The sequence below is a fragment of the Astyanax mexicanus genome, chromosome 1 (assembly GCF_023375975.1).
Source record: "Astyanax mexicanus isolate ESR-SI-001 chromosome 1, AstMex3_surface, whole genome shotgun sequence".
Classification (NCBI taxonomy): domain Eukaryota; kingdom Metazoa; phylum Chordata; class Actinopteri; order Characiformes; family Acestrorhamphidae; genus Astyanax; species Astyanax mexicanus.
This window is the reverse complement of record NC_064408.1, coordinates 128,229,212-128,255,546: the sequence shown is the minus strand read 5'-3', so window position 1 is coordinate 128,255,546 and position 26,335 is coordinate 128,229,212. Positions and strand designations below refer to the sequence as shown.

At 36.7% G+C, this 26,335-nt stretch overlaps 1 protein-coding gene across 4 annotated transcripts; it reads left to right on the top strand.

The window, feature by feature from the left end:
- Positions 1–682: 682 nt before the first annotated feature.
- On the top strand, positions 683–24,519 carry LOC111189958 (NACHT, LRR and PYD domains-containing protein 12-like). 4 transcript variants are annotated; one of them, XM_049468667.1, is made up of 14 exons: positions 683–768; positions 3,232–3,304; positions 3,776–3,872; positions 5,704–5,811; positions 5,946–6,059; positions 7,778–7,826; positions 8,120–8,309; positions 8,933–10,853; positions 11,544–11,717; positions 12,807–12,980; positions 13,487–13,660; positions 18,474–18,635; positions 19,303–19,349; positions 21,893–24,519. In XM_049468667.1, the coding sequence occupies exons 3-14, from the start codon at positions 3,823–3,825 to the stop codon at positions 22,435–22,437; spliced, it is 3,708 nt and encodes a 1,235-aa protein (XP_049324624.1). In that variant the 5' UTR covers positions 683–768; positions 3,232–3,304; positions 3,776–3,822; the 3' UTR covers positions 22,438–24,519. The 4 variants fall into 4 exon arrangements, with proteins under 4 accessions (XP_049324624.1, XP_049324634.1, XP_049324628.1 ...); XM_049468677.1 differs by lacking the exon at positions 12,807–12,980; XM_049468671.1 differs by lacking the exon at positions 13,487–13,660.
- Positions 24,520–26,335: the final 1,816 nt, after the last annotated feature.

Below are 26,335 nucleotides of genomic sequence, written 5' to 3'. Positions count from 1 at the left end.
GTACAGTCAGTTATGAATGCATTATTGGAGAAATTGGAGATGTGAACCACACATTTTGCTGTTTATTTGTTTAAAGTTATACAAAGGCTTTTCTCATTTGATAGTTGTAGTTTTTAAAAAGTAATATTATGTATAAGTAAATAATTGTTTGCTTTTTTGTATGAGTGTTAATTCAGAAAACATACAATTTTAAATTAATAATGTAATAATTTACCATTTTAATTAATTAACATTTAAATAAATGCTCAAAATATTGGTTTGTAAAATGACATTCATTAGATTTAGTTATTTATCAGTGGGATATTAAAGTAATTGGTCATCAATTTTATTATGTTTTTTTTATTGTTATTTATTTTGTATTTAAGTATTTAAAAGGTTACTTTAGAGACTGTAATGTTAGTTATTGTCATACTGGGAATGTTAATTAAGAAATGCAAACCATAATTATTTTACACATTTTCAGAATGTTCCTGGAACATTATATGTGTAATGTTACAGGAGAACCTTTTAAAAACATTGCTAAATGCTCCTATAGAATTCTCTGCTAACTGGCCACTGGATACAAACTATGATACCTGGGAAACACCTGAAAACATTCTTACAGATGTGACAACACAATCAGAAACCAGACTAACCAGTTTATGCTCACTGAACAACTCTTTCTGTGTTTTGATCAGACACACAGCTCAGAAATACTTTCAGTTTATGAAGAGACACTGAGTTCAAACACAGAGGACTGTTTTCACTGCAGAATCCAGAAGTATAAAGGTAAGATTAATATTTGGATAAACTTTAAATCAGCACATTCTTATAGAAAAATACATAAATTATTATATTGTGAGTTTTATCTTGTTGAAGCATTTATATAAAATCTTAATAGACAGAAATGCAGCAGATTTTAAGGAAGTGTACTTATGCAGAAAAATAAATCCAGTGGGAAACAACGAGTCAGCTGTTTTGGGTGAAGCTGGTTTCAGCTCAAAATAAATGGATTTATATAGGGTTTTTTTGTTACAATGAATGTTGTCACAAAGCAGCTTTACAGAAATATGGTCCAAGTATTTTATTAGTAACACCACAGAAGAAAAACACAGCAAGTTCTAAAAAAAAAAAAACAAAAAAAAAAAAACATTTGACTCAATCTTCTTCCTGAAAATGGAATCAGAAGTGACCTGTATATGAAAGAGTTCAGAAATCAGAATTTTCAGTTAAAGGCAGGACAGATTTACTGAGGGTTATAACCCTAACCCTAACCCTAACCCTAGCTAATCAGCTTGACCAGTATATTTACTGTGGATAAAGATCTGAGCACATCAAGGAAGGGAGAAAAGGAAGATATGTCAGGTCACATGATCAGTCTGATAAAAACTGCTATACTAATGACACTTTCATTATATATTATTTATCAGCGTGACATTAAAGTATTAGTTATCGGTTTTATCATGGTTTATTATTGTGTTATATTTTATTTATCTCTAAGTTTTAAGACAGTTACTTTAGATACTATATGGTACGTTTTTGTCAAACTGAGAAAGTTGTGTAAGAACAAGCAGCTTGATTTACAAAACCATATATATATTTGGAAATATAAGAGGTGGTAGAATATAACCCAGTGATTTCCGTGATAAGATTTTTTCTTGAAATTTATGTTTATTCACTAGTTTACAGTCTTAGTGACTACAGTTGTCATATGGTGTGACATGAATGTTATTGTTAATTAAAATAAAAATGGGTATAATGTGATAATGTAAGTCAATTAATGTAAGTCCCATAACTCACAGCTCACACAGCCCCTTCTCCACACTGCTGCTGTGTTTATGGTTCAGTATGAACTTCAACCGCACTTCTGATGTAACTAGAATAAAATGTGCTCCAGCAGGTTTTTCTCTTTTCTCGGAAATGTGAAACATTAAAGTAGGTGGTAGGGACAAAAGGTATGGTGTTTGTGTATCGGAGTGTTGCGTATGGTGTAACACAGTGTTATATAAGACATTATACTATTAAAATGAGGAATAAGTGAATATGTACTATTCTGATTATTAATTATGATAATAATAATTCCTTAAAATAATTTTGAAAGGGTTAAAACTTTATTTTTGACCAATAAAAAGCTAAATCATTTTCCTCAAACTATTATAGATCATTTCATCTGATAGCTGATAGTGTGTTTGTTTGGGCAGTACTGACTTTCCGTGCATTTCTTTATAAAGTTAAATTCAGTTTTTAGTGTAGTTCATGCTGGGTCAGATTTGACAAAGCAACATTTATCTATGTAGTATTTGGTTATAATTATAATATTGTTTATCAGAAAATGTAGATGCTTGTCTTTCAAAATGATCCTTAATTGGATATTTTTGTGGGAGGAAAAAAAATACATCTATGGATTTGGAGTTTAGACTCCCATGTTTGCATTTCCTCAGTTTCTAGATTTTTACAGCAAAAAACAGTTCTCTGTAGTTCCCATATTTATCTAAAATAGGTGTCAGTTTTCTATGTCCATTTTAAATGTTATCTTGATCAAATCATTTAAATGGAAATTTACATTTATGGATTTAAAATGTATTTCTTTATATTTAGGGGGAAAGGAGATTTTAAATACTTTGCTTGGGTAGCTCACACATCAGGTGTATCAGGTTTATAAGCACCTACGTTCTTCTGGTTAAACTCAGGTATATTAAGTTAATAATACTTACTCAAGGTAATACTGTATCTTTGTTCTTTTAGATATCTAAACTTAGTCTATATTTAGATTTTGTCATTTGGGCAGTGGGGTATATCCTAATTATTCTTAATTCATTTAATAAGAATGGCATGAATAGTTTGTGACAAGTTTTAATAGAACTTTTCATATTGTATTTATATTTAAAGTAATCAAATATAAATATATTACTGCTTGGATTCTGCGGGGTGTAGATTTTGCTATATTTGTTTATTTATCCAATCTTCTATTAATATAGATTTTCTCCTGCTTCATATAAATCTATTATTCCACACTGGAACCTTGTGGGGGCTGAAGTAGTTTATAGATAATTTTCCAGAATATCAGGACTTCCTGGTGGAGGCAGAGAGTTTAACCGGTAATTTTTTAATTAGGTATTATTTTATTTTAAATTCACATTTTAATAAATGAAAACCTGAACTGAAACCTGAACTGAAAACCTTTGCTAACTCTTATTTAAATCATACATACAACAGAAAATGCAAGTAAAATATGTGCACCTCTGAATGCAGGGATAATACACACTTTGCTGGCTGCACACAACCAAGAGGAATGAGTTCACTTGCCACAGAAATCTTTGTACAGGTGATGTAATTCCACTTTGAACAGTCTTTACTTTTTTACTCTTTTAATGTAGTTTAATAAACTTCACCTGAAAAAAATAATCTAATAAAGAAATAACTATTTTAAGAAAGCATAACAAACAAATGACAAAGTATATTTATGGCACAATTAAAGCAACTATTTGCAATGTACTGACTGTCTGTGGTTGCATAGCAACTGTTTAATAACCTGAGAAAAACACTAATAATTGTTCAGCAACATAATAATGTTTAGTATTATTGATTATAGAGTAGTCTTTATATTTATAATGTTGTGTAATGTAGTAATATTACTAGTAATAATTGAATTATAATAATTATAACAAGAGTAAATGTCTCTGTAATATGTAGGCTTATTTGTAATTGTTTATTAGGTATTGTTTAATGCAGTCCTGACAATAACGTTATTGTTCTAAGAATAATGCTTTTATTCTAACGGCTGATCTGTTCTCAGGGGTCGGTGTCGGCAGTGTTCAGCTGTGTGTGAATGAAGAAGAGTAAATGATGGATCTTCAGAACTCCAGCAGTGAAGGAGAACCTCCTGTTCTAAAGTGAGTAAATTAAGTGATGAGTTTAATTTGTAAAGTAGATTTGTATTGTAATGGTTGCAGCTCTAATCCTGGACCTGTGATCTGCATAATGTAAAGTATTAAAATATTGAGAACAGATGTTCTCCTGGACCAGACTCAGAACCCTGTGCTCTATTGAAACATACAAAAACAAACTAGCTATTATTCTTATAAAAGAATGTATTTCTAATCTGTTTTTAAAGTAAATGTATGCCTTTAATATCTAATAGTTAAATTCATTTTTCTGTATTCTACTGTAAAGTGCAATTATGTTTTATTTAGGGACAGTAACAGTATTAGGGGTTACTGTAGTGTTTAAGTGGTTGCTATGGTGAAGGGGTAGGTGCCGGGCTGTTTGCAGCTGGCAAGGTTCAGTTACATAATGCTAGAACCAGAACAGAGCTGGTCCTCCAGACCAGATCCATTGAGAGGAACCGTCTCGAATATTACCACATGCTGTCTGGGTTTATATTAGCATTAGCATGTAGGAAATTTAAACAAGATATTTTTGCTGAGCTGTTAAGGAAACACCCCCCTGCTCTGGATTCACAAAACCTCAACAATCGCTTACAAAAAAGTGGATTCATTTCTGACTATGTTTAATATTATCACCCTCATTATAATCATTACAGCCTGAAATGTATTGTTCAGAAACTACAGTGACAAACATATAAACTCAGTGTTCATGGGTTTGTGAAAAGCTCATGTTTAATTCAGGTCAGAAACTCAGATCAGTTTCTCCAGTGTCCAGTGGGGTATCCAGACTGGCTGGTCCTTTAACTGGCCTTTGGAAAGTTCTAATAACTACAGCACTGGAACACAAGCCTTTTAATTTACTATAGTTAGAGTTTCAGCTGGACGGTTACCCATAAACCACAGTGGGAGGAGTAATGGTTATTGTACACATACATGTTTGTTTTTATCAGTATTAAAGAAGAAACCAAACCCAATTGAGAGTCTCTCACCTTTACAGACATCCAGAAGTAGTTAAAATAATATTTTCTTTTCATCAGTTATTTTAAGCTCAGTTAATATAAATATAATCTGCATCAGGTGACTCCCTGAACCAGCACCCCCCCCCCATCCCATCCCATCTGTATAAAACAGCCGATCAGCAAAACAATAGACAGTGACTATTTACAGGCCATATTTACATAAGGACTAATTAATGCTGGCAATAAACAGAGCACATTCTCTAACATATACATACCTATCCTAATTAACCTTCACCTGAGGTAGCCTAGGGTGCTTGGGCTTTCCCCAGAGCAAGCTCCACATGTCGATTACAGTCTGTACAGTTTTAAAGGTAAGTACAACAGGTAAGTATAACCGGAATCACCAGATGTGCTGCATTTGTTTAGATCAGATCGAAGTGATTTAAAGCTTTGGAATAACGCTTCTCTCAGAAACACCTGTTCCCTTCTGTTTTGATCTATATCTCTGTTATAGTTCAGTAAAATTCCAATGGGAATTGCACTTTATAAAATGGCATGATTGTGGAATTGTGTAGCTTTTACCAATACATAATTTTAATTAGTCACAGATATATAAAATACACATAGTAAAGATTAAGTGATGGGATTGTGACATTATAACAAACACACCAATATATGCAACAGTATTGTTGGAGTATAAATATGTATATTTATTGGGCAAGTGTTTTTCAGTTTGGGGCAGCTGACAGAAAGCTTTGGGAAGCTTTTGGGACAGTTATAAAGAACTTAGTCTGGAACCTGTGAATAAGTTTTAGTAAAGGAAGTCATTACTCCATACTTTTCTCTCACCATGGATCATCATGAAGATCTGTTTACAGGGAGAAGAGAGCAGCATCTCCAGCCCCCAGTGGAGTGTCTATGAAGAGTGACGGGTCCATGGGGGACCCTATAAACTTCAGGAGTGGAGGAGGAAGCTCTGGGTCTCGGTACATCACTGCACTAAACTACTGTTCTGTTCTGAGAGTGAAGCTCTTCAGTTCCTGATCTTTATTAAAGATGTGCTGTGTGTTGGAGTTTCACTGTGTAAATGCTGGAGTTTCACTGTGTTTAATGTTAACAGAACTGAAACCCAGAGAGGAGCTTCTCCAGAGCCCAGCTGTGTTTCTATGAAGACTGACCGGTCCATGGGGGAACCTCATGGTCTCAGCAGTGAAGATATGACCTCTGACCCACAGTGAGTAAAACTTAGGAGGGCTGCATGATATATGGTTTAAGCATCATCATCACGATGTGCGCACACGCGATAGTCACATGGTGGGACGTGTGATGTCACCTAAGACAATAAAAACATGTTGCAACAGTGTTTTGAGTGAGCTGTCTGCTGCTGAAAAGGGAGAGGGGGAGGGGGAATGGGCGTAAACACTGCAGACAGTCTGTCCAAAGCAGTGCACCTCAGTTCTGCACAGGTTGGTGCAGATATTTCCAGTTACAGCCAGAATCATACTTTTAACCCCAGAAAAAAAACGGTCTTATTTACCTTTTAAAAGGCCATTTAAATGCTTGATTATTGTTGTTTTTGTCCACACAATCAGCATTTTTTTTTTAATATCCCCGTCCACACGGAAACGCCATACCACTCAAAAACGCTGAATTGAACAGTGATTTTCTAGACTAGGAAGTTTTCTCACCACTCCTTAACGACTTATTAACATACTTATTAACGTACTGGGTAATGTGTGTTGGCCTGTTGTGATAATTAAGTTATCGTTTATTATTCAATAAATGATCAACTTTGATAATTTCTTCCACCCTTGATATTTCCTCTTAGTGCTGAAATTGCTCTGCTAAGGTTTCTAAAATATTATTGATGGCAAATTGAATCTAATATAAGCACTGATTCGTTTCTCCATACTGTGTAAAAAAAGATTCTCCACACAAAGCTTTATGATACATAGCACATTAGCTCTATCTGGTGACTAAAACCACAAAGTACTTTATGTGTCTGGTAGACAAGAAACAATTTTGATTGTTTTATAGCCTATAGAACTGTGTTACAGTTCATTAAAACATGACCTTTTTTGCTTGTTTAATGGCAGGGAATAAAATAAAAGTCTTTTGTTGTGCATATATTTAACATCTCAGTTGCTGGGGTGAGTAAATACATCCAGGATTGGGAAGAATAGGTTCTAGTACATTACATAAAACAGAAATATATTCAGAATAAATGAGAACACACTTTAGAACATAATTTAATTAAGTCATGCTGGAAAACTTTCTAGCGGTTTCCTTTCTAATTACATTCACATTGTTGCTGATCGATACTGTTTGTCATTTAATTATACTGCTCTGGAAAAAAATAAGAGATCACTTCAGTTTCTAAATCAGTTTCTCTGATTTTGCTATTTATAGGTATATAAATAGGTCACACTTTTTAATGCATCTTGGCATAATGTTCTCCTGCACCAGTCTTACACACTGCTTTTGGATAAATGTATGCCACCACTGGTGCAAATTATTATTTTTTTCATTCAGGTTGGATGTCTGTGATCATCCATCTTCCCCTTAAAATCAAAGAAACTCATCATTTTAAGTGCGCTCTTATTTTATTCCAGAGCTGAATGTAATTATTCTTGATTGTAGAACAAATTAGGCACTGACAAAGTGGTTCAAATCAATAGGTTTTTACACCTGCCACAAAACTTCAGATAAAGGATGGCCTAATTACAAAAAATATTTATTTTAATTATCAGACAGTTGAGCTATGTTTTCTAAATCTTAAGAGACATTAAGAAAATTGTTGGTTTAATTAAAAGTTTGTATTTAAGTTTTATCTGATTTTATGATATTCTTTATTTTATTAATAATCATAACATATTTTATTGAAACAAAAGCTTTTTAGAACAGCAGAGTTATTCATGTGGATTACAGTGTGGATTTTCTATTCTTCCACAGTAGGAAGAAAATGAACAATTACAGGGAAAACCTGGACAACATATTTAAGGTGAGTCCTAAACTATATATGTGATGGGGATCTCCTGTTTTTTTTTACATTTCAGTTTTATTTAATTTTAAAAATGTTATACTAATTCTAATTTATTCACCTTCAGTTTCTGGAGTATTATAACTGTAACAATGTTAATATAATGCTATAAGATGCTGTTCAGTAACTTGATGTTTATTTTTTTTTTACACACTAGAGCTTCCATAACTCCTTTCCTCCTCAGATCAGTGTCATCATCTCTCTCTCTGTATTGTTACAGCTTTAGCAATTATCTGATGTTTGTTCTTAATCAGGAGCTGCAGCAGAAGTTTATCTCTCTGGTGAAGAACGAGCTGAACACATTCCAGAAGCTCCTGAGTCCAGATTACCCAGCATGCTCTGAGAGAGAGGTGGAGGATGGTCAGAAAGAGGGGGTGCTGAACATCACACTGCACATCCTGAGGAACATGAAGCAGACAGACCTCGCTAACACACTAGAGAGCAGTAAGAGTTCTGGGTCATGACCCTGGGTACCACCTTACAGTGCTAATTAATGTCTTTAGAGAAGTTCTGCTTTTTAAATTGGAATTATATACAATAGTTAACTGGATTTTGTCACAGCATCAAATGTATTCATAAACAATTATCTACTATATCCTCCTAGGCCTGGCGTCCACATGTGTGGACATGACATTTTGGGTTGTCTAGACCACAATGCTATATTTTGCACTACAAGGGCCTGGTGTCCTCTTATGAGGCCATTATACTGTCACTGTCACTAGTGGTGGCAGAAGAGTTTAACATGTGACAGTTTTTGTTCAGAATTTTTTTTTTACTTTATGTCCTTGTGTTGAAGCAGTTTAAATGATCCATATTGCTCAAATGGGCATACTTGTTGTTTCATTGTGTTCTATAGAAATATAAAATAAAAGTCCTCAAATGTGGACATAATTGTTCTCAGAAACTACATCATGTAAAAATGACAATTCTTTGTTTTTTGTTCTAATCAGGTGCTAACTAGCCCAAGTAGTAAAGAGTTCGGGTCTTAGGAGGATATCAGAGTTATTATACGCAGGGATCTTTCATGATGATCACAGCTAATAACATTTCCTTATTGTCTTTATCAGAATTAGCCCCAGCATGCCAACGAAAGCTCAAATCCAAGCTGAGGGATAAATATCAGAGAATTAATGAAGGAATTTCAGGCCATGGAAACTCAGTACTTCTAAATGAGATTTACACAGAGCTCTACATCACAGAGGTAGATGGAGGAAATGTGAATCAGGAACATGAGGTAAAACAGATTGAAGCTGCATCCAGGAAAAGGCAAACACAGGAAAGACCAATCAATTGCAACGACATCTTCAAAACCTTACCAGAACAGAACCGGCCCATCAGAATTGTACTGACTAAAGGAGTTGCTGGAATTGGAAAAACAGTCTCAGTGCAGAAGTTCATTCTGGACTGGGCTGAAGGAAAAGTAAATCAGGATGTTCTCTTCATATTTCCACTTCCTTTTAGAGAACTGAATCTGATGAAGGAGAAGAAGCTCAGTCTGGTGAATCTTCTTCAGAGATTCTTCCCAGAAACACAAGATTTAAAAAAAAGACATTATAAGAGCTACAAGATCATGTTCATCTTGGATGGTCTGGACGAGTGTCGACTGCCTCTGAATTTCCAGAACAATGAGAACTTGGTGGATATAGAAGAACCAACCTCAGTGGATGTTCTGCTGACGAACCTCATCAAGGGGAATCTGCTTCCCTTTGCTCTCCTCTGGATCACCTCTCGACCAGCGGCAGTCAGTCAGATTCCTCCTGAGTGTGTTGACCAGGTAACAGAAGTGCGGGGTTTCAGTGACCCTCAGAAGCAGGAGTACTTCAGGAAGAGGATCAGGAATCATGATCTGGCCAACAAAGTCTTTACACACATCAGGTCTTCAAGAAGTCTTCACATCATGTGCCACATACCAGTCTTCTGCTGGATTACAGCCACTGTTCTAGAGAGAATGCTGAGTGAAGCTGAGAGTGGAGAAATTCCCAAAACCCTGACGCAGATGTTCACACACTTCCTGATCTTTCAGATCAAACACAAGAGCCAGAAGTACAGTGGGAAAAGTGACCCTGATCCTCAGCAAACTAGAGAAAGTATTCTGGCTCTGGGGAAACTGGCATTCCAGCAGCTGGAGAAAGGAAACCTGATCTTCTATGAGGAAGATTTAAGAGAGAGTGGCATCAATATTAGAGAAGTATCAGTGTACTCAGGAGTGTGCACCCAGATCTTCAGGGAGGAACATGAGCTGCACCTGGGGAAGGTCTTCAGTTTTGTACATCTGAGTGTTCAGGAGTTCCTCGCTGCTTTATATGCATTTCTCTGCTCCATTGACCGAAAAGTTCTGTATCACCAAAACACTGAACAGCAAACCAGTGATCTCTCCCAGCTTTACAGCAGATCAGCAAAGATTAACTTGCTGAACAAAAAGGCTCTGAAACAGCAAAGTGATGAACAGCCAAACACTGAACAGCAAAACAATAAACACCAGTCCACTGAGATATCTAAACTCTTCAGCAGGTCAACCATGTCTGACTTCCTTAACAAAGCTGTGGACAGAGCCTTACAGAGTGAGAACGGACACCTTGACCTGTTCCTTCGCTTCCTTCTGGGTCTCTCACTGGAGTCAAATCAGGCTCTCTTACGAAGCATACTGACCCTGACAGAGAGGATCTCTCACAACCGTGAGGAAACAGTCAAATACATCAAGAAGAAGATTGAGGAGAACTCTTCTCCAGAAAAATCCATCAATCTTTTCCATTGTTTGAATGAACTGAATTATCACTCACTAGTGCAGGAAGTGCAGAAATACCTGAGTGGAGGTGGTGACCGTCGTCTTCATCAGGACAGACTCTCTCCTGCTCAGTGGTCAGCTTTGGCATTTGTGTTGGTAAACTCAGAAGAAGAGCTGGATGAGTTTGACCTCAGCAAATATGAGCCATCAGAGGAGTGTTTTCTGAGGCTGCTGCCAGTAGTCAAAATATCCAGAGGAGCTATGTGAGTATTTTCATTCAGACCTTCACACAGTTTTTAAAGAACTGCTGATGTTTAGAATTAGGTTGCTGTGAATCACTGGTTGATTCGCATTATTCACATTGTTGTGTATTAGTATATTTCCTATGTGTTCCTGAACTATCTACGTTAATCTGTAATATCAAATATCAAATAAAGAGCTTGACTTTTATAAGATTTCTTTCTTTTTTGAAGACGTGAACTTGGGAACGAAGCAGTGTTTAGACTGATACCAGCAGTCTAATGCTACTTGCATAGCCCACAGCCTTGTTTTTGGATAGACGATGGTGAATAAAGTGTGGTCAATACAAAGTTTGCAGCCTGTGGAATTGTTAGAACTAAGCTGATGGTAAAAACCTTTGGAGAAAACATTGTTTGTTCTGTTCTTGCAGTGGAAAAAAGACATTCTTATAAGTTCTCTCAGTGGGGAGGAAGAGTTTATTTTTCTATGTTTTCTCTTGGTTTGTTTAGTTAGGGAGGTAGGTTAGTGATTTGTGTTTCTTTTTCTTTTTTTTGTTGCGTAAGTTAGTTTTCTTAATCATTAATTTACGTTAGAATCTTTAATTGACATTTGAAATATTATTTTATATAAGGACATAGTAAAGAATAGGTTTTAATGGATCAAAATAGTTTCCTTGTATAATTGTTAATGTTTTTGTTTATTACTGTTTTTAGTCTAGCTTCATGTAATCTTGGAGTAAAGACATGTGAATCTCTGGGATCAGTTTTAAAGCTGGAAAACTCCTCCCTAAAAGAGCTGGACCTCAGTAATAATGACCTACAGGATTCAGGAATGGAGCTGCTCTCTGCTGGACTGAAGAGTTCACACTGTAAACTGCAGATTCTCAGGTCAGTGTTGCTGTCAGTTCATTTTAAACAGACTAAGGGGTAATTGGAGGTTGGGCTTAACTAAAAGAAATGCATAGGGTGGATGCAGGTGTGATGAAGCCAGGAGTCTGTATTCATGGGTTAATATCAGTGTTTTTTCACAGTGATTGTAGTTATATTTCCTGTCTTCTTTTTGTTATGCTTGTGTTTTTCTGTGTCTCTATCTAATGTTAACAAAACTACAAGTGACACTTAGGCTACATTCACACAGCAGGTAATTCAGTTCTGATTTGGACCACTTCACTATGTGGTATTAAAATCTGACACTTTGGTGGGATTGCAACACTATCTGAATAGCCAGATTACAATTATCTGTTCCATTAATATTAGATATTGGCAATAAAACAGTTTTATTGATTCATTCAGTTAAGGACAGTGTTTTTATAAAAATCTGTTCGTTTTATGTCTGCTACCTATGCTCCCTTCTGGGCTTCTGTAGTTCGGAGTGATCCTCCTCCCACGTTTGCCACACATGCACAAACAACAACACAGTGATTGGGAAAAAACAGGAGCTTGTGTGATTTAGTTTGGTTTTATGCTGATGGACGCAGACCAAAAAAAGTTCACACTGTAAAATGTGTTCAAAGATGGTTGCTTCTAAAAGACGCGGCACAATGAATTTATTGGAATACTTTTCTGAAGTTCCCTTGCTACCACAGTAGAACAACAAATGAAAACAAACTAATGAAGACTCTACAGTTGAATGACGTTCCCTTTTTACAACATGCTCGAGTGAATTCTTGGTAATAAGCTTATCTGTAAGCCAGAACATATGTAATTCAGGCACGGATGAAAACAACATTTTAAGTTAATCCAGAGGAAAACTGTATTGCTTATTTCTGCATAATTACAATCTCAGTATAAAGAATTGTGGGTACTTTAGACAGACGCTATATTTTACAGTTTAATTCTGTTTTCTAACCTTTGTCCTTTCAAATATTCCTTTAGATCAGGACATATTAAAGAATTGGTTTTCTTATTTTCACTGTATCAAAATAGTTTCCCTGTATAACTCTTAGGTAAATGTTTGTGTTTATTTTTGTTTTTCAGACTAGCTTCATGTAATCTTGGAGTAAAGACATGTGAATCTCTGGGATCAGTTTTAAAGCTGGAAAACTCCTCCCTGAAAGAGCTGGATCTCAGTAATAATGACCTGCAGGATTCAGGAATGGAGCTGCTCTCTGCTGGACTGAATAGTTCACACTGTAAACTGCAGATTCTCAGGTCAGTGTTGCTGTCAGTTCATTTTAAACAGACTAAAGTGTAATTGGAGGCCTAACTAAAAGAAATGCATTGGGTGGGTGCAGGTGTGATGAAGCCAGGAGTCTGTATTCATGGGTTAATGTCTGTGTTTTTCCACAGTGATCGTAGTTATATTCATATTTCCTGTTTTCTTTTTGTTCTGCTTGTGTCAGTTTTTCAGTGTCTCTATCTAATCTTAGCAAAACTACAATTGACACTTAGGTTACATTCACGCAGCAGGTAATTCAGTTCTGATTTGGACCACTTCAGTATGTAATAATGAAATCTGATACATTGCTGGGATTGCAACAATGTCTGAATAGCCAGATTACAATTATCTGTTCCAATGATATTAGATCCTGCCAATAAATCAATTTTATTGATTACTTCAGTTAAGGACTCTTAAAACTGGTTTATTGCCAAGATTTTGCCAATAGCTTCCCTTTATAACTCTTAAGGAAATGTTTGTTTTTATTTTTGTTTTTCAGAGTAGCTTTATGTAATCTTGGAGGAAAGATATGTGAATCTCTGGGATCAGTTTTAAAGCTGGAAAACTCCTCCCTGAAAGAGCTGGATCTTAGTAATAATGACCTGCAGGATTCAGGAATGGAGCTGCTCTCTGCTGGACTGAAGAGTTCACACTGTAAACTGCAGATTCTCAGGTCAGTGTTGCTGTCAGTTAATTTTTAACAGAATAAGAGGTAATTGGAGGTGGGGCTTAACTAAAAAAACTGCATATGGACCACTTCAGTATGTGGTAAAGAAATCTGATACATTGGTGGGATTGCAACACTGTCTGAACAGCCATATTAGAATTTACTGTTCCATTAATATTAGATCTTGACAGTAAATTTATTTTATTGATTAGAGTTAAGGACAATGTTTTTACAAAAATCGTTTTGTTTTTATGTCTGCTACCTACACTCCCTTCTGGACTTCCACAGTTTAGAGTGACCTTCCTCCTGCATTTTCCACATACACACACACAATTGGGGGAAAACAGGAGCTTGTGTGAATTAGTTCTGTTTTATGGCGACGGACACAGATCTAAAAACTCCATGCTGTAAAATGTGTTTCAAAATGGTTGCTTCTAAAGAAAGCATCAGAATGGATTTTTTGGAATGCTTTTCTTAAGTCCCCTTGCTACAACTGTTTAACAACACACACCAAAGAATCACTAGAGATTGAAAAGGAAGCAGAACCAGGTCCCACATGTGAAACTAAAATCAGCAGTGAAACTAACATCAGCTTAAAGCAATTATTTGTGTAGAAATTAAAGTTTTTAAAAACTGCAGCGGCATCACTCTCTGGTGAGGATCCAGCATTATTTATGAAAAACAATAATAATCACTCCTTCAAAGTTTCTTTCACAGTAACTTTCTGTTACTCGTCCACAGCTTTGTCTCTTAGTTTTCAGTCACAATCACATGTTCTGACGTATAATCCAGTGTCTGAGTATCTCTGCTGCTATACACAGGTCAGAGCATGATATCAACACATGGGCTTCTAAACAATGTTTTGAATAATTGATCCTTAGTTTGTGAATAGATTCACTTAATTAATGAATCGACTTTACACTCAAAACCCAAAGCATCAGATCACCACACAGATCACATGATAATTCATGTAAAATCAGCTTTTAAATATCTCATATATACACACACACACACACACACACACACACATACACATCAAACAAAGCTGCACTGCTTGAATCTTTGCACAAGGAGTGTGGAAGACTGCTGGAAAAAGCAGGGTTATTCCACCAAATATTGTTTTCTGAACTTTTAAAACTTTATGAATATGAACATGTTGTCTTTGCAAAGTTTAATGTGTCTGCCTTGGAAGGAATCCACTTCCAAGGCACTGCAACAGCTGTCTACTCCTGGATGCTGCTACTGTAATTAATAAGTACATGCTTTAAAAATAGCCAAATAGCTGAGGTGGAAAGTAACGAATTACATTTACTCACGTTACTGTAATTAAGTAGATTTTATGAGTAATTTGTCATTTTTAGAGTAGTTTTTAAAATAGGTAATTTTACTTTTACTCAACTACATTTTGACACAAGTAATCTACTTCGTTACATTAGAAAACTCCCTCGTTACTGAGTAAAAAATGCTGGGAAAAAAAACTGCCTGGGAATTAAAAAAAATAAATAAATAAATACGGCGCACGGATAAAATAGCCTCATTTCATTCCGGCAACATAAAAAAACACAGATAAATCGCGCCATCCGGAAAGTTTGTGGTTGGATAACAAGTATAAACATATAGCATTCAGACCCTCTATTGGTCTGTATTTAACGCATGACCTGCACGTCACGCTAAACTCAAGCAGTGCGCCAGTGAGAAAGTTGATAGGAAGATTATGCGTCTCCAGCTGCAGCGAGGGGCTTCGGAATGGTTGGATTAAAAGAACTCTTTTCGGATGCGATGCAGCTCAACACCACAAAATTTCAGAAATTCACCATCTAATCTGAAGAAGCATATTGAGGTAAACTGAATGTTTCCTACAGTTATATGTTGATCCTAGTGATAGTGAATTTGTAATGTTTGCAGTGGTTTGGTACAGGCCAGGATATGCTGAGGTTAGCTTGGAGCTTGGAGCTTGGAGAGCGCGTGTGAGCTTTTATTTTAGGAGTTTAGGTGTAGGGTTCAAATCTAGGTTCAAAAAGTAAAAATCCATCTCAAGGTTTCGCTCCTACTGCCTGGCTGGCTCTAGCTAGTTCAACCTAATCCCTGGGATGGATTTTTAATTTCTGGACCTGGATTACCCACTTTTAGCTACGTGTGAGTTTCAAGCTGAGCTAAGAGAGCGTTGTTAGTAGGCACCACTGACGCTTCTACTTTATCGTCTTAACGTGCCCTGGCCCACCTGCGGGCCGGAAAAATATCATAATTAATATCTGACTGTGTTTATGAATAATTATAGGCTCAATATATACACACACAATATGCCATATATTGAAGCTTAGAATCTCTGTCTTTCAGTTGTCTAGCCTGTTTAGCTGTATTTCCTTTTAGAAAATAAACATTTAAGAAATGTTACTTATAATTTGCATATTTGCTTTTTACGTACGTCCATATTTGATCCAATGTGGACATTTATACATTATTCCAGGAAACTCTCAGGATTATGGAACTGCTAACCATTTCCACTGTTACTGGGCAGATATAAAGAATACAGAAACACATTATTTACTGCAAAATAAGTTATAAAATTAGTAGTTTTTGTTCTTATAAAGTTTCCAGTCCTTTGGAGAAAGAAAGGAATAGCCCAGGAGCAGATCACTATAATATCTAACCAGTGAAAACAGTTTATAATTTTACATGGTGAATGTAAACACATTGTAGCTACATAAAGAACTGTAAACTTATATAAACACACATGTAAATATTTCATTTTTAAATTAAAAGTAAGAAAAACTGAAAAGCACCTATATATTTTTTTCTTGTTCAATTGTATATTTTTAAGTGTTTTCAGTTATTTTGTAATATTAATTGATAAAATTAAAATTCTCTGAATAATTTAATATTAGTGTAAAAAGCTTAAAAATGTGGGTATGTATTTTCATGTGGAAATTAGGTTTGGAGCTTAAGAAGTTATAAAAAAAGGTTTTGTTGACTATTTTTATGTTTTGTTTACTGCATAACTCTGTAAATTAATATGACATACATTTGATAGCTTTAATATTACTCTGCAACAAATGTAGAAAAAAATGAGAATTGAATGTGTCCAAACTTTTGACTGGTACTTTATATTATTGCTATATGCAATATTTGTAAGTTCATTGTGCAGAGTTACAGTCTACAGCTGGTTGGTAAAGCATGTAGTAAGGACAGGTATTATGCTGTCTGTAAAATATTATAATAACATCCCTCAGAATCTCTGAAGACTTTTTTAGCACCATTTCAGTACTTATAGTCACCTAGTCATCGCCTCATAATGTTCCTTGTGTTCATGTTCCGCTGATTTTATCACACATAGTTTGTGCTGAGTTTTGTTCTCCATGGCAGCACAGCTGAATTTTTCCAGCAATGTTTATTACTGTTAGCGGTAGAGACGCTGTGTGAATCAGTGTAGCCTGGGGTCTGTGTGCGCGGCTTGGGGGAACCAGTGTTCTGTCGAGTTATGCAACCCATCGATATGGGCTTCTTTACGACACTGCGCATGCGCCGACCAACATTCTTTTTTGTATGCTTTCATGTTTTTAATTATATTTCCTTAAGTTTTTATTGGGAACATTAAACAATCTGCTTGAATGTTAAAAAAAACATGTAGATAGCAGCATAGCAATGGCAAGTTAAAAAAATAATAAAGACCTGTAAAAATATAAAAATATGGTTTATAGTCACCTATACATAATTTATGACTTGGAATTTTTTACATCAAATAATTAAAAGTAACTAGTAACTTTTTACTCAAAGTACATTTTAAATTGAGTACTTTTTTACTTTTACTCGAGTAGATTTTTAGATGAGTACTTTTACTTTTACTTGAGTAGAATTTTAGCAAAGTAAAGGTACTTTTACTCAATTACAAATTTTCTGTACTTTTTCCACCTCTGCCAAATAGGCATGCTCTATAACCTAAATGTACCCATGGCTCACAAAACAATGACAATGAACAAAAATAGCAGATATCTGTATCTGTACTTCCACATTGCACACCGGCTTCACTGGCATACACATGACTACAGTTTATTACAGGACCTTACTATAGGCTGTAAAACAAATGCATGCTTTTCAGCCCCCTAGGTACACTTTGTGACTTAAGATTTTAACCATGCTCACAAATCAGGCATAAACAGCTAAGACCTGTGTCTGAACTCCCACAATGTGTACCAAACTCACTGGTGCATTGCAACGTACTCTTCCAGCTCTACTATACTCCAAACCAACCACATTAAGTACTAAAATCCCTATTTAAATGCCCCGCACTGCCTACTAATGTCCTTGGCTGTGAACCAAACAATAGTTGAGCCAACTATCACAAGACTTTATTTACTTCCCCCTGCTGAAGGACATTAAAAGTACATCACTACTTCCACCTACCATATTACAGGCTACATTATCTTTGGTGCGAAAGCATATTTAGTTTGTTGTGAAAAGGAAGGGCTAAATGCTTTTCCATCATACAAAGCGATTTAAGAAACAGGGCTTAGGTTTATACAGACTAAATTACACTAATGATTCTTTGACATCAGTGCCAAGACCATATTTACAGAAATTATTAAAAGTTGAGTGTTGTGTTTCAAGACAATGTTAATATTTTAATTAGTTTGGAAACTAGATTAATCCATAGATATTTTTAGATTTGTATTGTGTTCTTTATGTGAAAGTATAATTTTTAATAAAGTGCCTCCTCACCCTCAGTCTGGCATGTTGTCACCATTCTTTGTTTCTCACTTACACATCACCCTTTCTCTCTCTCTCTCTCTCTCTCTCTCTCTCTCTCTCTCTCTCTCTGTAGTTCATCTGGGTGTATGATCACAGAGAATGGTTGTCATTCTCTGGCTTCAGCTCTGAGTTCAAACCCTTCCTACATGAAAGCACTGGATCTAACCTACAATAACCCAGGAGAGTCAGGAATTAATGTACTAAAGGATCCACACTGTAAACTGGAGACACTCAGGTATGAACATATGTGTCCATGAGATAGGTGTTGGAAGCACCACGCTGAACCAATCATGTGCCTGGAATATGTCAGGATAGGTCGACTCGACAGCACAGTCAGCAGTCACTGAAGTGCTACTGTTTTATTTGCTGCAGCAATGAGCCAGTACGCTAGGAGTGGAAATGAGAAAAAGGAGAAAATAATGATACATAAAAAAACTTGCTGGACAATATTACAAAGAAGGTAACCCAGCAAACATAGTCCAAGGATCTGAGTAATTTGGTGGTGTGGAGGTTTTTGGGCAGAGCAGAATTGACTGTAACCTGTGCTAAAGTAGAGCTAAAGTGAGCCTGAGCCTGTTTACTGAGTCAGAGTAAACAGTTTAAATGTTCGTCTCTGATACACTCGCTGTCTGTATGTGTGTATGGCCAACTAGCCATTGCTTTTGTTGTTCCCAAGAAAGAACCTGGTTCAGGTTAAAATATAAAGGTATACAAATAAAGGGGTTTCATTGCCCAGGGTAGGGTGAGCAGTTCCCCTGAAAAATCCAAAACCCGTGATGAGTTTAGAGTATTATAATATAAACATTATTAGAGAGACACATTGAATTTTAGTTAGTGAAAATCTCACAGTGTGTGTGTGTGTGCGTGCGTGCGTGTGCGTGCATGTGTCTGTGTGTGTTTAGAGCGGAATATGGAGGGAAGATCAGAATCAAACCTGGATTTAAAAAATGTAAGTTTTCTCACTCTCTCTCTCACACACACACACACACACATACACACACAGCCAAAATTACTGATACACTGTATAATTTCTAAAAGTACAGAAACAGTTAAACTCTCCTTATCTACAGTAACCACATCACAACTTCCAGTACACACACATATTTGAAGACAAGTTAATTTTGTGAGAATATCTAATTTCTTCCATTGCATTACAGCAACTCCTCAAGAAAATCACAAAGCCTTGAAGTGCTTTAGAGTCTTCATATTTAACATTGGGCCATTCTAATGCTTTCCTCATATAGGCATAACAGATTTTTGGAATCCGCGACCCTTGACGGATAAAACGGTTGACAATGAGTAAGGGAGTGAGATCTTTGGGATGGCCACTGGCGACTGTTCAAAGAAACAGAGCCTATCTGCACTACTATTTGTCTTGAGCTCAATGGCAGATGCAAAGGCTTTAATGAATATACCATACATAAAAAACATCATTGCTGAACGTTGGAATGTCTCTTTGAGGAAGATTGGAGAGTTGTTGCTGCTTAACGAGAAGAGATGTCTTATTTTGATGTTAAAGAATGTTACTCAGTCTTTTACCAGACATGGATATACTGGAGTAGTCAGAGGTGAAATGAGTTTTGATGGGAGCCATGATGCTCCCTCTCTTACTGAACGCATCCCTTCCAGAACAAAAACAAAAATTAAAAACTGATTGGCTGACTCATAGACTCTTTGCAGAGAACAGGCCAATGAAAACCCTTTCTGTTTTGCCTGCACCTTTCTTTCGCTTTCCTTCTCTTTCACAAATGCAATTGGGGTAAAAAGTCTGCGTGCATTTTCTAGATTCTGGGAGATTTGATCTGATCTGTGGGCATAAGGGAGCCATTATTGATCTGCGGTAGACTCCCATTTGTGGATATTAAAATTTCCTCATCCAAAAACATTTTGATACACAGTGTGATAGAGAGTGACCTAGCACCCCGTGCAGTCTCAGTCAAGTGTTTCTGAAGTCAGTGAGAATGCAGGTTGTTACATTTTTAATGGGAATTACCTTCTGTGTGTCCTTCACTGGTAAAGTCATGTCCACTGTCACTCTGACTCTGTGACTGTCCACTGTACACTGGCCGTCAGACCAAGCTCCAGATCCAGCAGTGTTCATATCCAGCTTACCAGAGGACATATTTCTTAAGTTTACACTGCAACAAGTCTGGTTTTGGATGAACTCCCACATAACTATTGCTGCTCTTTGTCGGAGTTTATATAGCTCCACATTCTGAGTTAAATAATCACTTTCAAAATAGGTATTGGCTCCTGGCAAAATTTATTTGCATAATGGGTGTCCACTGACTCACCATCTGAGTGAAGTCTCACCTACTAGGTCTGTCTTCATATAAATATTTAATTACAACCTAAAAAAGTTAGTACCATAATTGCTTGTAGGCATTCTTCAATATTTACGCTCAATGTAACTAACCATTGCTGATTCACAGAAGGTAATCTCATGTTTTTGTAACCTAAAAAAACAAAAAGGCCTTTATTTGTTTCTGCCAGCCTATCTTATTGTTTCACAGAAAAACTATTTTAGCATAGTTATAGCACTGCAGTTCTCAGTTAATATGAAGTCACACTTTAGAGTAAAGATAATAGAAACTTGCTCTCCACAAAACTGTGGCCAAGCAGTCAACCATTATATAAAGTATAGCTGATTCCAAGTTAAAGTAGCCTCGGTGGGCAAGAATAGACACTAATGTGTGAATGAGGGATGAGGAGATACACATTTGCTGTGCAAATAAATTATGTCAGGAATGTATTAAGAAATCTTAGGTGGACATAACGTTTTAAGTGTGCCTCAGCTATTCAGTTTAGGTAAAATTAACTTAAAATATGGAGTAAACTCTACCAAGAACAAAGTGAGAGGGGGTTGCTTGAGTTTTATTGAGTTGAAATTATTTTTACAGTGTATAATTGGGTTAAATTTAGTTCTTTTCAGGAGAAGTGGATAATAGCAAAGATGCTGTCTCATCATCTGAAGAAGTATTTTCTGTAGAGTTGAGCATCATGTTAATTGAGTTGGGTTACCACTGAAATATTCAACTCTATTAAATCACTCCTATAACTCCAACATTGAACACCATTTAAATCCCAAGGTGTTACAATTACACTTTGAAAGTGAAAATCATCTCTTATCTGTTTAACTCTTAATTCAACTCTCCAGTTTTTGCTGTATAGAGAACTTGGCCCAGTCTTTCCTAGCATACGGGTCCTTTCTCAGTTTCAGACCTAATAAAAGTGAGGATCTAGATATTTCTCTGATTCAGTTCCTCACTGTAATCTTATTTAACAGATATCGCTGTTCAGGGTTTCACTGATAGATCATTCTCTTATCTAGAACAGGTTTCACAGAATCATTCAAACACACTCTCATACTAACACACACCCACACAATACACTCGGACCCACTGCACTCACAAACACTCACACTCCACTTACACAAACACACACACTTTCTCTCTGTATCAGTGCAGTGTGTGTAATGTGTTTTTTTTTCAGACGGCTGTGATTTCGCACTGGATCCAAACACAGCACACCCTCGTCTTTCTCTGAGTGAGCAGAACAGGACGGTGGAGTGGAGAGAGGATCAGCAGTGGTATCCTGATCATCCAGAGAGGTTTAATTGGTGTTGGCAGGTTCTGAGTAAAGAGAGAGTTACTGGGCGCTGTTACTGGGAGGCTGAGTGGAACGGAAAAGCTGCTGTATCTCTAAGTAATAAGACCATCAGCAGGAAAGGAGACGGACCAGACTGTTGGTTTGGACGGAATATAAACTCCTGGAGTCTGAGCTGCTCTGATAAGAGATACTCCGTTTCTCACAATAATAAGAGAACTGTTCTCTCCACTCCTCCCTCCGGCTGTAGGAGAGTAGGAGTGTATGTGGACTGTCCTGCCGGCATTCTGTCCTTTTACAGAGTCTCCTCTGATACACCCTCACACACTCTCACACACTTACACACATTCTACACCACCTTCACTCAGCCTCTTTATGCAGGAATTTGGGTTGGTTATGGCTCCTCAATGACTCTGTGTAAAATAGAATAACCCTGTGTGTAACAGAAAGTATGTGTATGTGTGTGTGTGTGTGTGTGTTTGAATATGTGTATAAATATAAGCATGTACAAACCGGATTACAAAAAAGTTGTGACACTAAACAGTAACATTAAACTGAGAGAATGTATCAATTTAACGGAAAAATATTTTGTTTCAAAATTTCATGGCATCAACAAATCCCAAAAAAGTTGGGACAAGGCCATTTTCACCACTGTGTGGCACCCCCCTTTCTTCTTATAGGTGAAAGATGTGGACTGCAGGCTGGCCATTTCAGTACCCGGATCCTGCTCCTACATAGCCATGATGTTGTGATTGCTGCAGAATGTGGTCTGGCATTATCTTGTTGAAAAATGCAGGGTCTTCCCTGAAAGAAATGAAGTCTAGATGGGAGCATTTGTTGTTCTAGAACCTGAACATAGTTCTCTACATTAATGGTGCCTTTCCAGACATGCAAGCTGCCCAAGCCACAAGCACTCATGCAACCCCATACCATCAGTGATGCAGGCTTCTGAACGGAGCGTTGATAACAACTTGGGTTATCCTTGTCCTCTCTGGTCCGGATGACATGGCGTCCCAGTTTTCCATAAAGAACTTCAAATCGTGACTCATCTGACCACAGAACAATCTTCTATTTTGCCACACTCCATTTTAAATGACCTCTGGCCCAGTGCAAATGTCTGAGCTTGTGGAGCTTGCTTAGAAATGGCTTCCTCTTTGCACTGTAGAGTTTCAGCTGGCAACAGCAGATGTCACGGTGGATTGTGTTCACTGATGATGCTTTCTGGAAGTTTTCCTGAGCCCATTCTGTTATTTCCTTGAGAGTGGCATTCCTGTTTGAGGTGCAGTGACGTTTAAGGGCCTGGAGATCACGAGCATCCAGTAGAGTTTTATGGCCTTGACCCTTACGCACAGCGATTGTTTCAGATTCTCTGAATCTTTTAATGATGTTAGTCACGGTTGATGAAGATAACTTAAAAGTCTTTGCTATTTTACGCTGGGTAACACCATTCTGGTATTGCTGCACAATCTTTCTGCGCAACAATGTTGCAATTGGTGACCCTCTTACCACCTTGGCGTCTGAGAGACATTGAGACTCTAAGACGCTCCTTTTATAATCATGTTGTCAATTGTCCTATTAGTGTTAATTGGTCTTCCAGCTGTTCGTTATATGCTAAATTTCATTTTTCCAGCCTTATTGCTACTTGTCCCAATGTTTTTGGGATTTGTTGACACTGAAATTTTGATTCAACATGTTGTTCCTTTAAAATGTTACATTTACTCAGATTAAACTTTTGATCTGTCATTTATGTTCTATTACGAATAAAGTATAGACCATTGCCATCTCCACATCATTGCATTCAGTTTTTGTTCACAATTTGTTTAGTGTCCCAACTTTTTGGAATCCGGTTTGTAAGTATATATTTATACAGTACAGACCAAAAGTTTGGACACACCTTCTCATTCAATGCGTTTTCTTTATTCTCATGAATACTTACATTAGATTCTAAAAAAGGTGAAATAACTGAAAACATTAGTTTCTTCTAGTTTCTTCAACATAGCCACCCTTTCCTCTGATTACTGCTTTGCACACTCTTGGCATTCTCTCATTGAGCTTCAAGAGGTAGTCACCTGAAATGGTTTTCAGGTGTGCCTTGTCAGGGTTAATTAGTGGAATTTCTTGCTTTATCAATGGGGTTGGGACCATCAGTTGTGTTGTGCAGAAGTCAGGTTGCTGGTGACATTGTTGGGGATTTATTCAAAACTGAAGGCACACTGAACCAGAATGGCTACCACAGCATCCTGCAGCAACATGCCATCCCATTTGGTTTGCATTTAGTTGGACAATCATTTATGTTTCAACAGGACAATGACCCGAAACACACCTCCAGGCTGTGTTAGGGCTATTTGACCAAGAAGGAGAGTGATGGAGTGATGGCGTGACCTGGCCTCCACACTCACCAGACCTGAACCCAATCCACATGGTTTGGGGTGAGCTGGACCGCAGAGTGCAAAACACCTCTGGGAACTCCTTCAAGGCTATTGGAAAACCATTTCAGGTGGCCACCTCGTGAAGCTCTTTAAGAAAATGGCAAGAGTGTGCAAAGCAGTAATCAGAGCAAAGGGTGGCTATTTTAAAGAAACTAGAATTTAAAATGTTTTTCAGTTATTTTACCTTTTTGTTAAGTACATAAAACTCCACATGTTCATTCATAGTTTTGATGCCTTCAGTGAGAATCTACAATGTAAATAGTCATGAAAATAAAGGGAAACCCATTGAATGAGAAGGTGTGTCCAACCTTTTGTTCTGTACTGTAAGTTCAATAAAGTCCTTGTTCAATAGCTCCATTACTGCACATATTCACTCTCACACACTTCCCCACACACACTTACTATACACACTCTCAGATGGCTGTGATTTCACACTGGATCCAAACACAGTAAAGCATAATCTCTCTCTGAGTGAGGAGAACAGGAGAGTGGTGAGGGGAGAGGAGCTGCAGGCGTATCCTGATCATCCAGAGAGGTTTGATGAGTATCAGCAGGTTCTGAGTAGAGAGAGTGTTACTGGGCGCTGTTACTGGGAGGCTGAGTGGAGCGGGAGAGGAGCTGAAGTAGCTCTGAGTTGTAAACCCATCAGCAAGAAAGAATATCGTTGCTGTCCAATGAAAAACACATCTCCAAAACAGCAACTTTTCAGAAGAGAGAACAAACTTTTAAACTTTCAATGGAAGTCAATGTAAAAAGAGTTTATTTCAGGCCATTTTCTATTGGTCCATTCATCAAGAAATTTTGGCACAGTGTAAGGGACAGTTTGTCTGTTCAAATTATGTACTAAACTCAAAATTGACAAAAATGGGGATAAGTGTTTTTCATAGAACAGCGACGATATAAACTCCTGGTGTCTGATCTGCTCTGATAACAGATATTCTGTTTATCACAATAATATCAGAACTGCTGTCCCCCCTCCTCCCTCCGGCTGTAGGAGAGTAGGAGTGTATGTGGACTGTCCTACCGGCACTATGTACTTCTATAGCGTCTCCTCAGATACACTCACACACACTCACACTCGCAAACACTTACACACTTTCTACACCACCTTCACTCAGCCCCTCTACGTGAGGATTGGGGTTTATTCTGGCTCCTCAGTGACTCCTACTTTTTGTTTTTTTCATTGTAATATTTTTTGTAATGTTTTGTCAATATTGTTGTATCATAAAGATACTTTATAATCTTGAATGAGGCTGACTCACTTTACAGGAGCTAATAGGCTAAAGCTAGCAGAGCTAGACTCTAGAGCTTGGTGAGGCTGTCTCTCTGTTTTCATCTATGGAACATAAATTTGACAATATTTGTTTAGCCATCCAATCTTCAATAAATATAGATTTTGATTGTATGGGCTGAAATTGTTTACAGATAATTTTCCTGTAGGACAGGAACTTGATGGTGGAAGGCAGTGAATAATCTTAAATTAACCATAATTTAATACATAAATACAGTACAGAATGTAACACTTGCTTGACTCACATATTACTATATACGCATACAAAGCTTCCTTTATTTTTTTTTCTTCACATTTTGTTAAAATTTCATGATATTCTTTTAGAAATGTAGTATTATCTGGGTTATTATCAATATTAATTCTACTTCAGCTAAGAACTGAATTTGGGTGTATTCTTCAAGAATGTTTCTTTATGAATGTAAAAATAAAATGTAAAAAATAACAGCAGTTTCCAGAGTTTATTTTGTTTGTTTTTTTATTCAAAGTACGAAATTACAAAATGTATTTAAGCTAAAAATAAATAAATAAATAAAAAAACAATAGAAACTTTTGGAAAACCTTCCAAAACCAGGTTTTCATCACAATTACCACAAAATGTAGAAATATTGC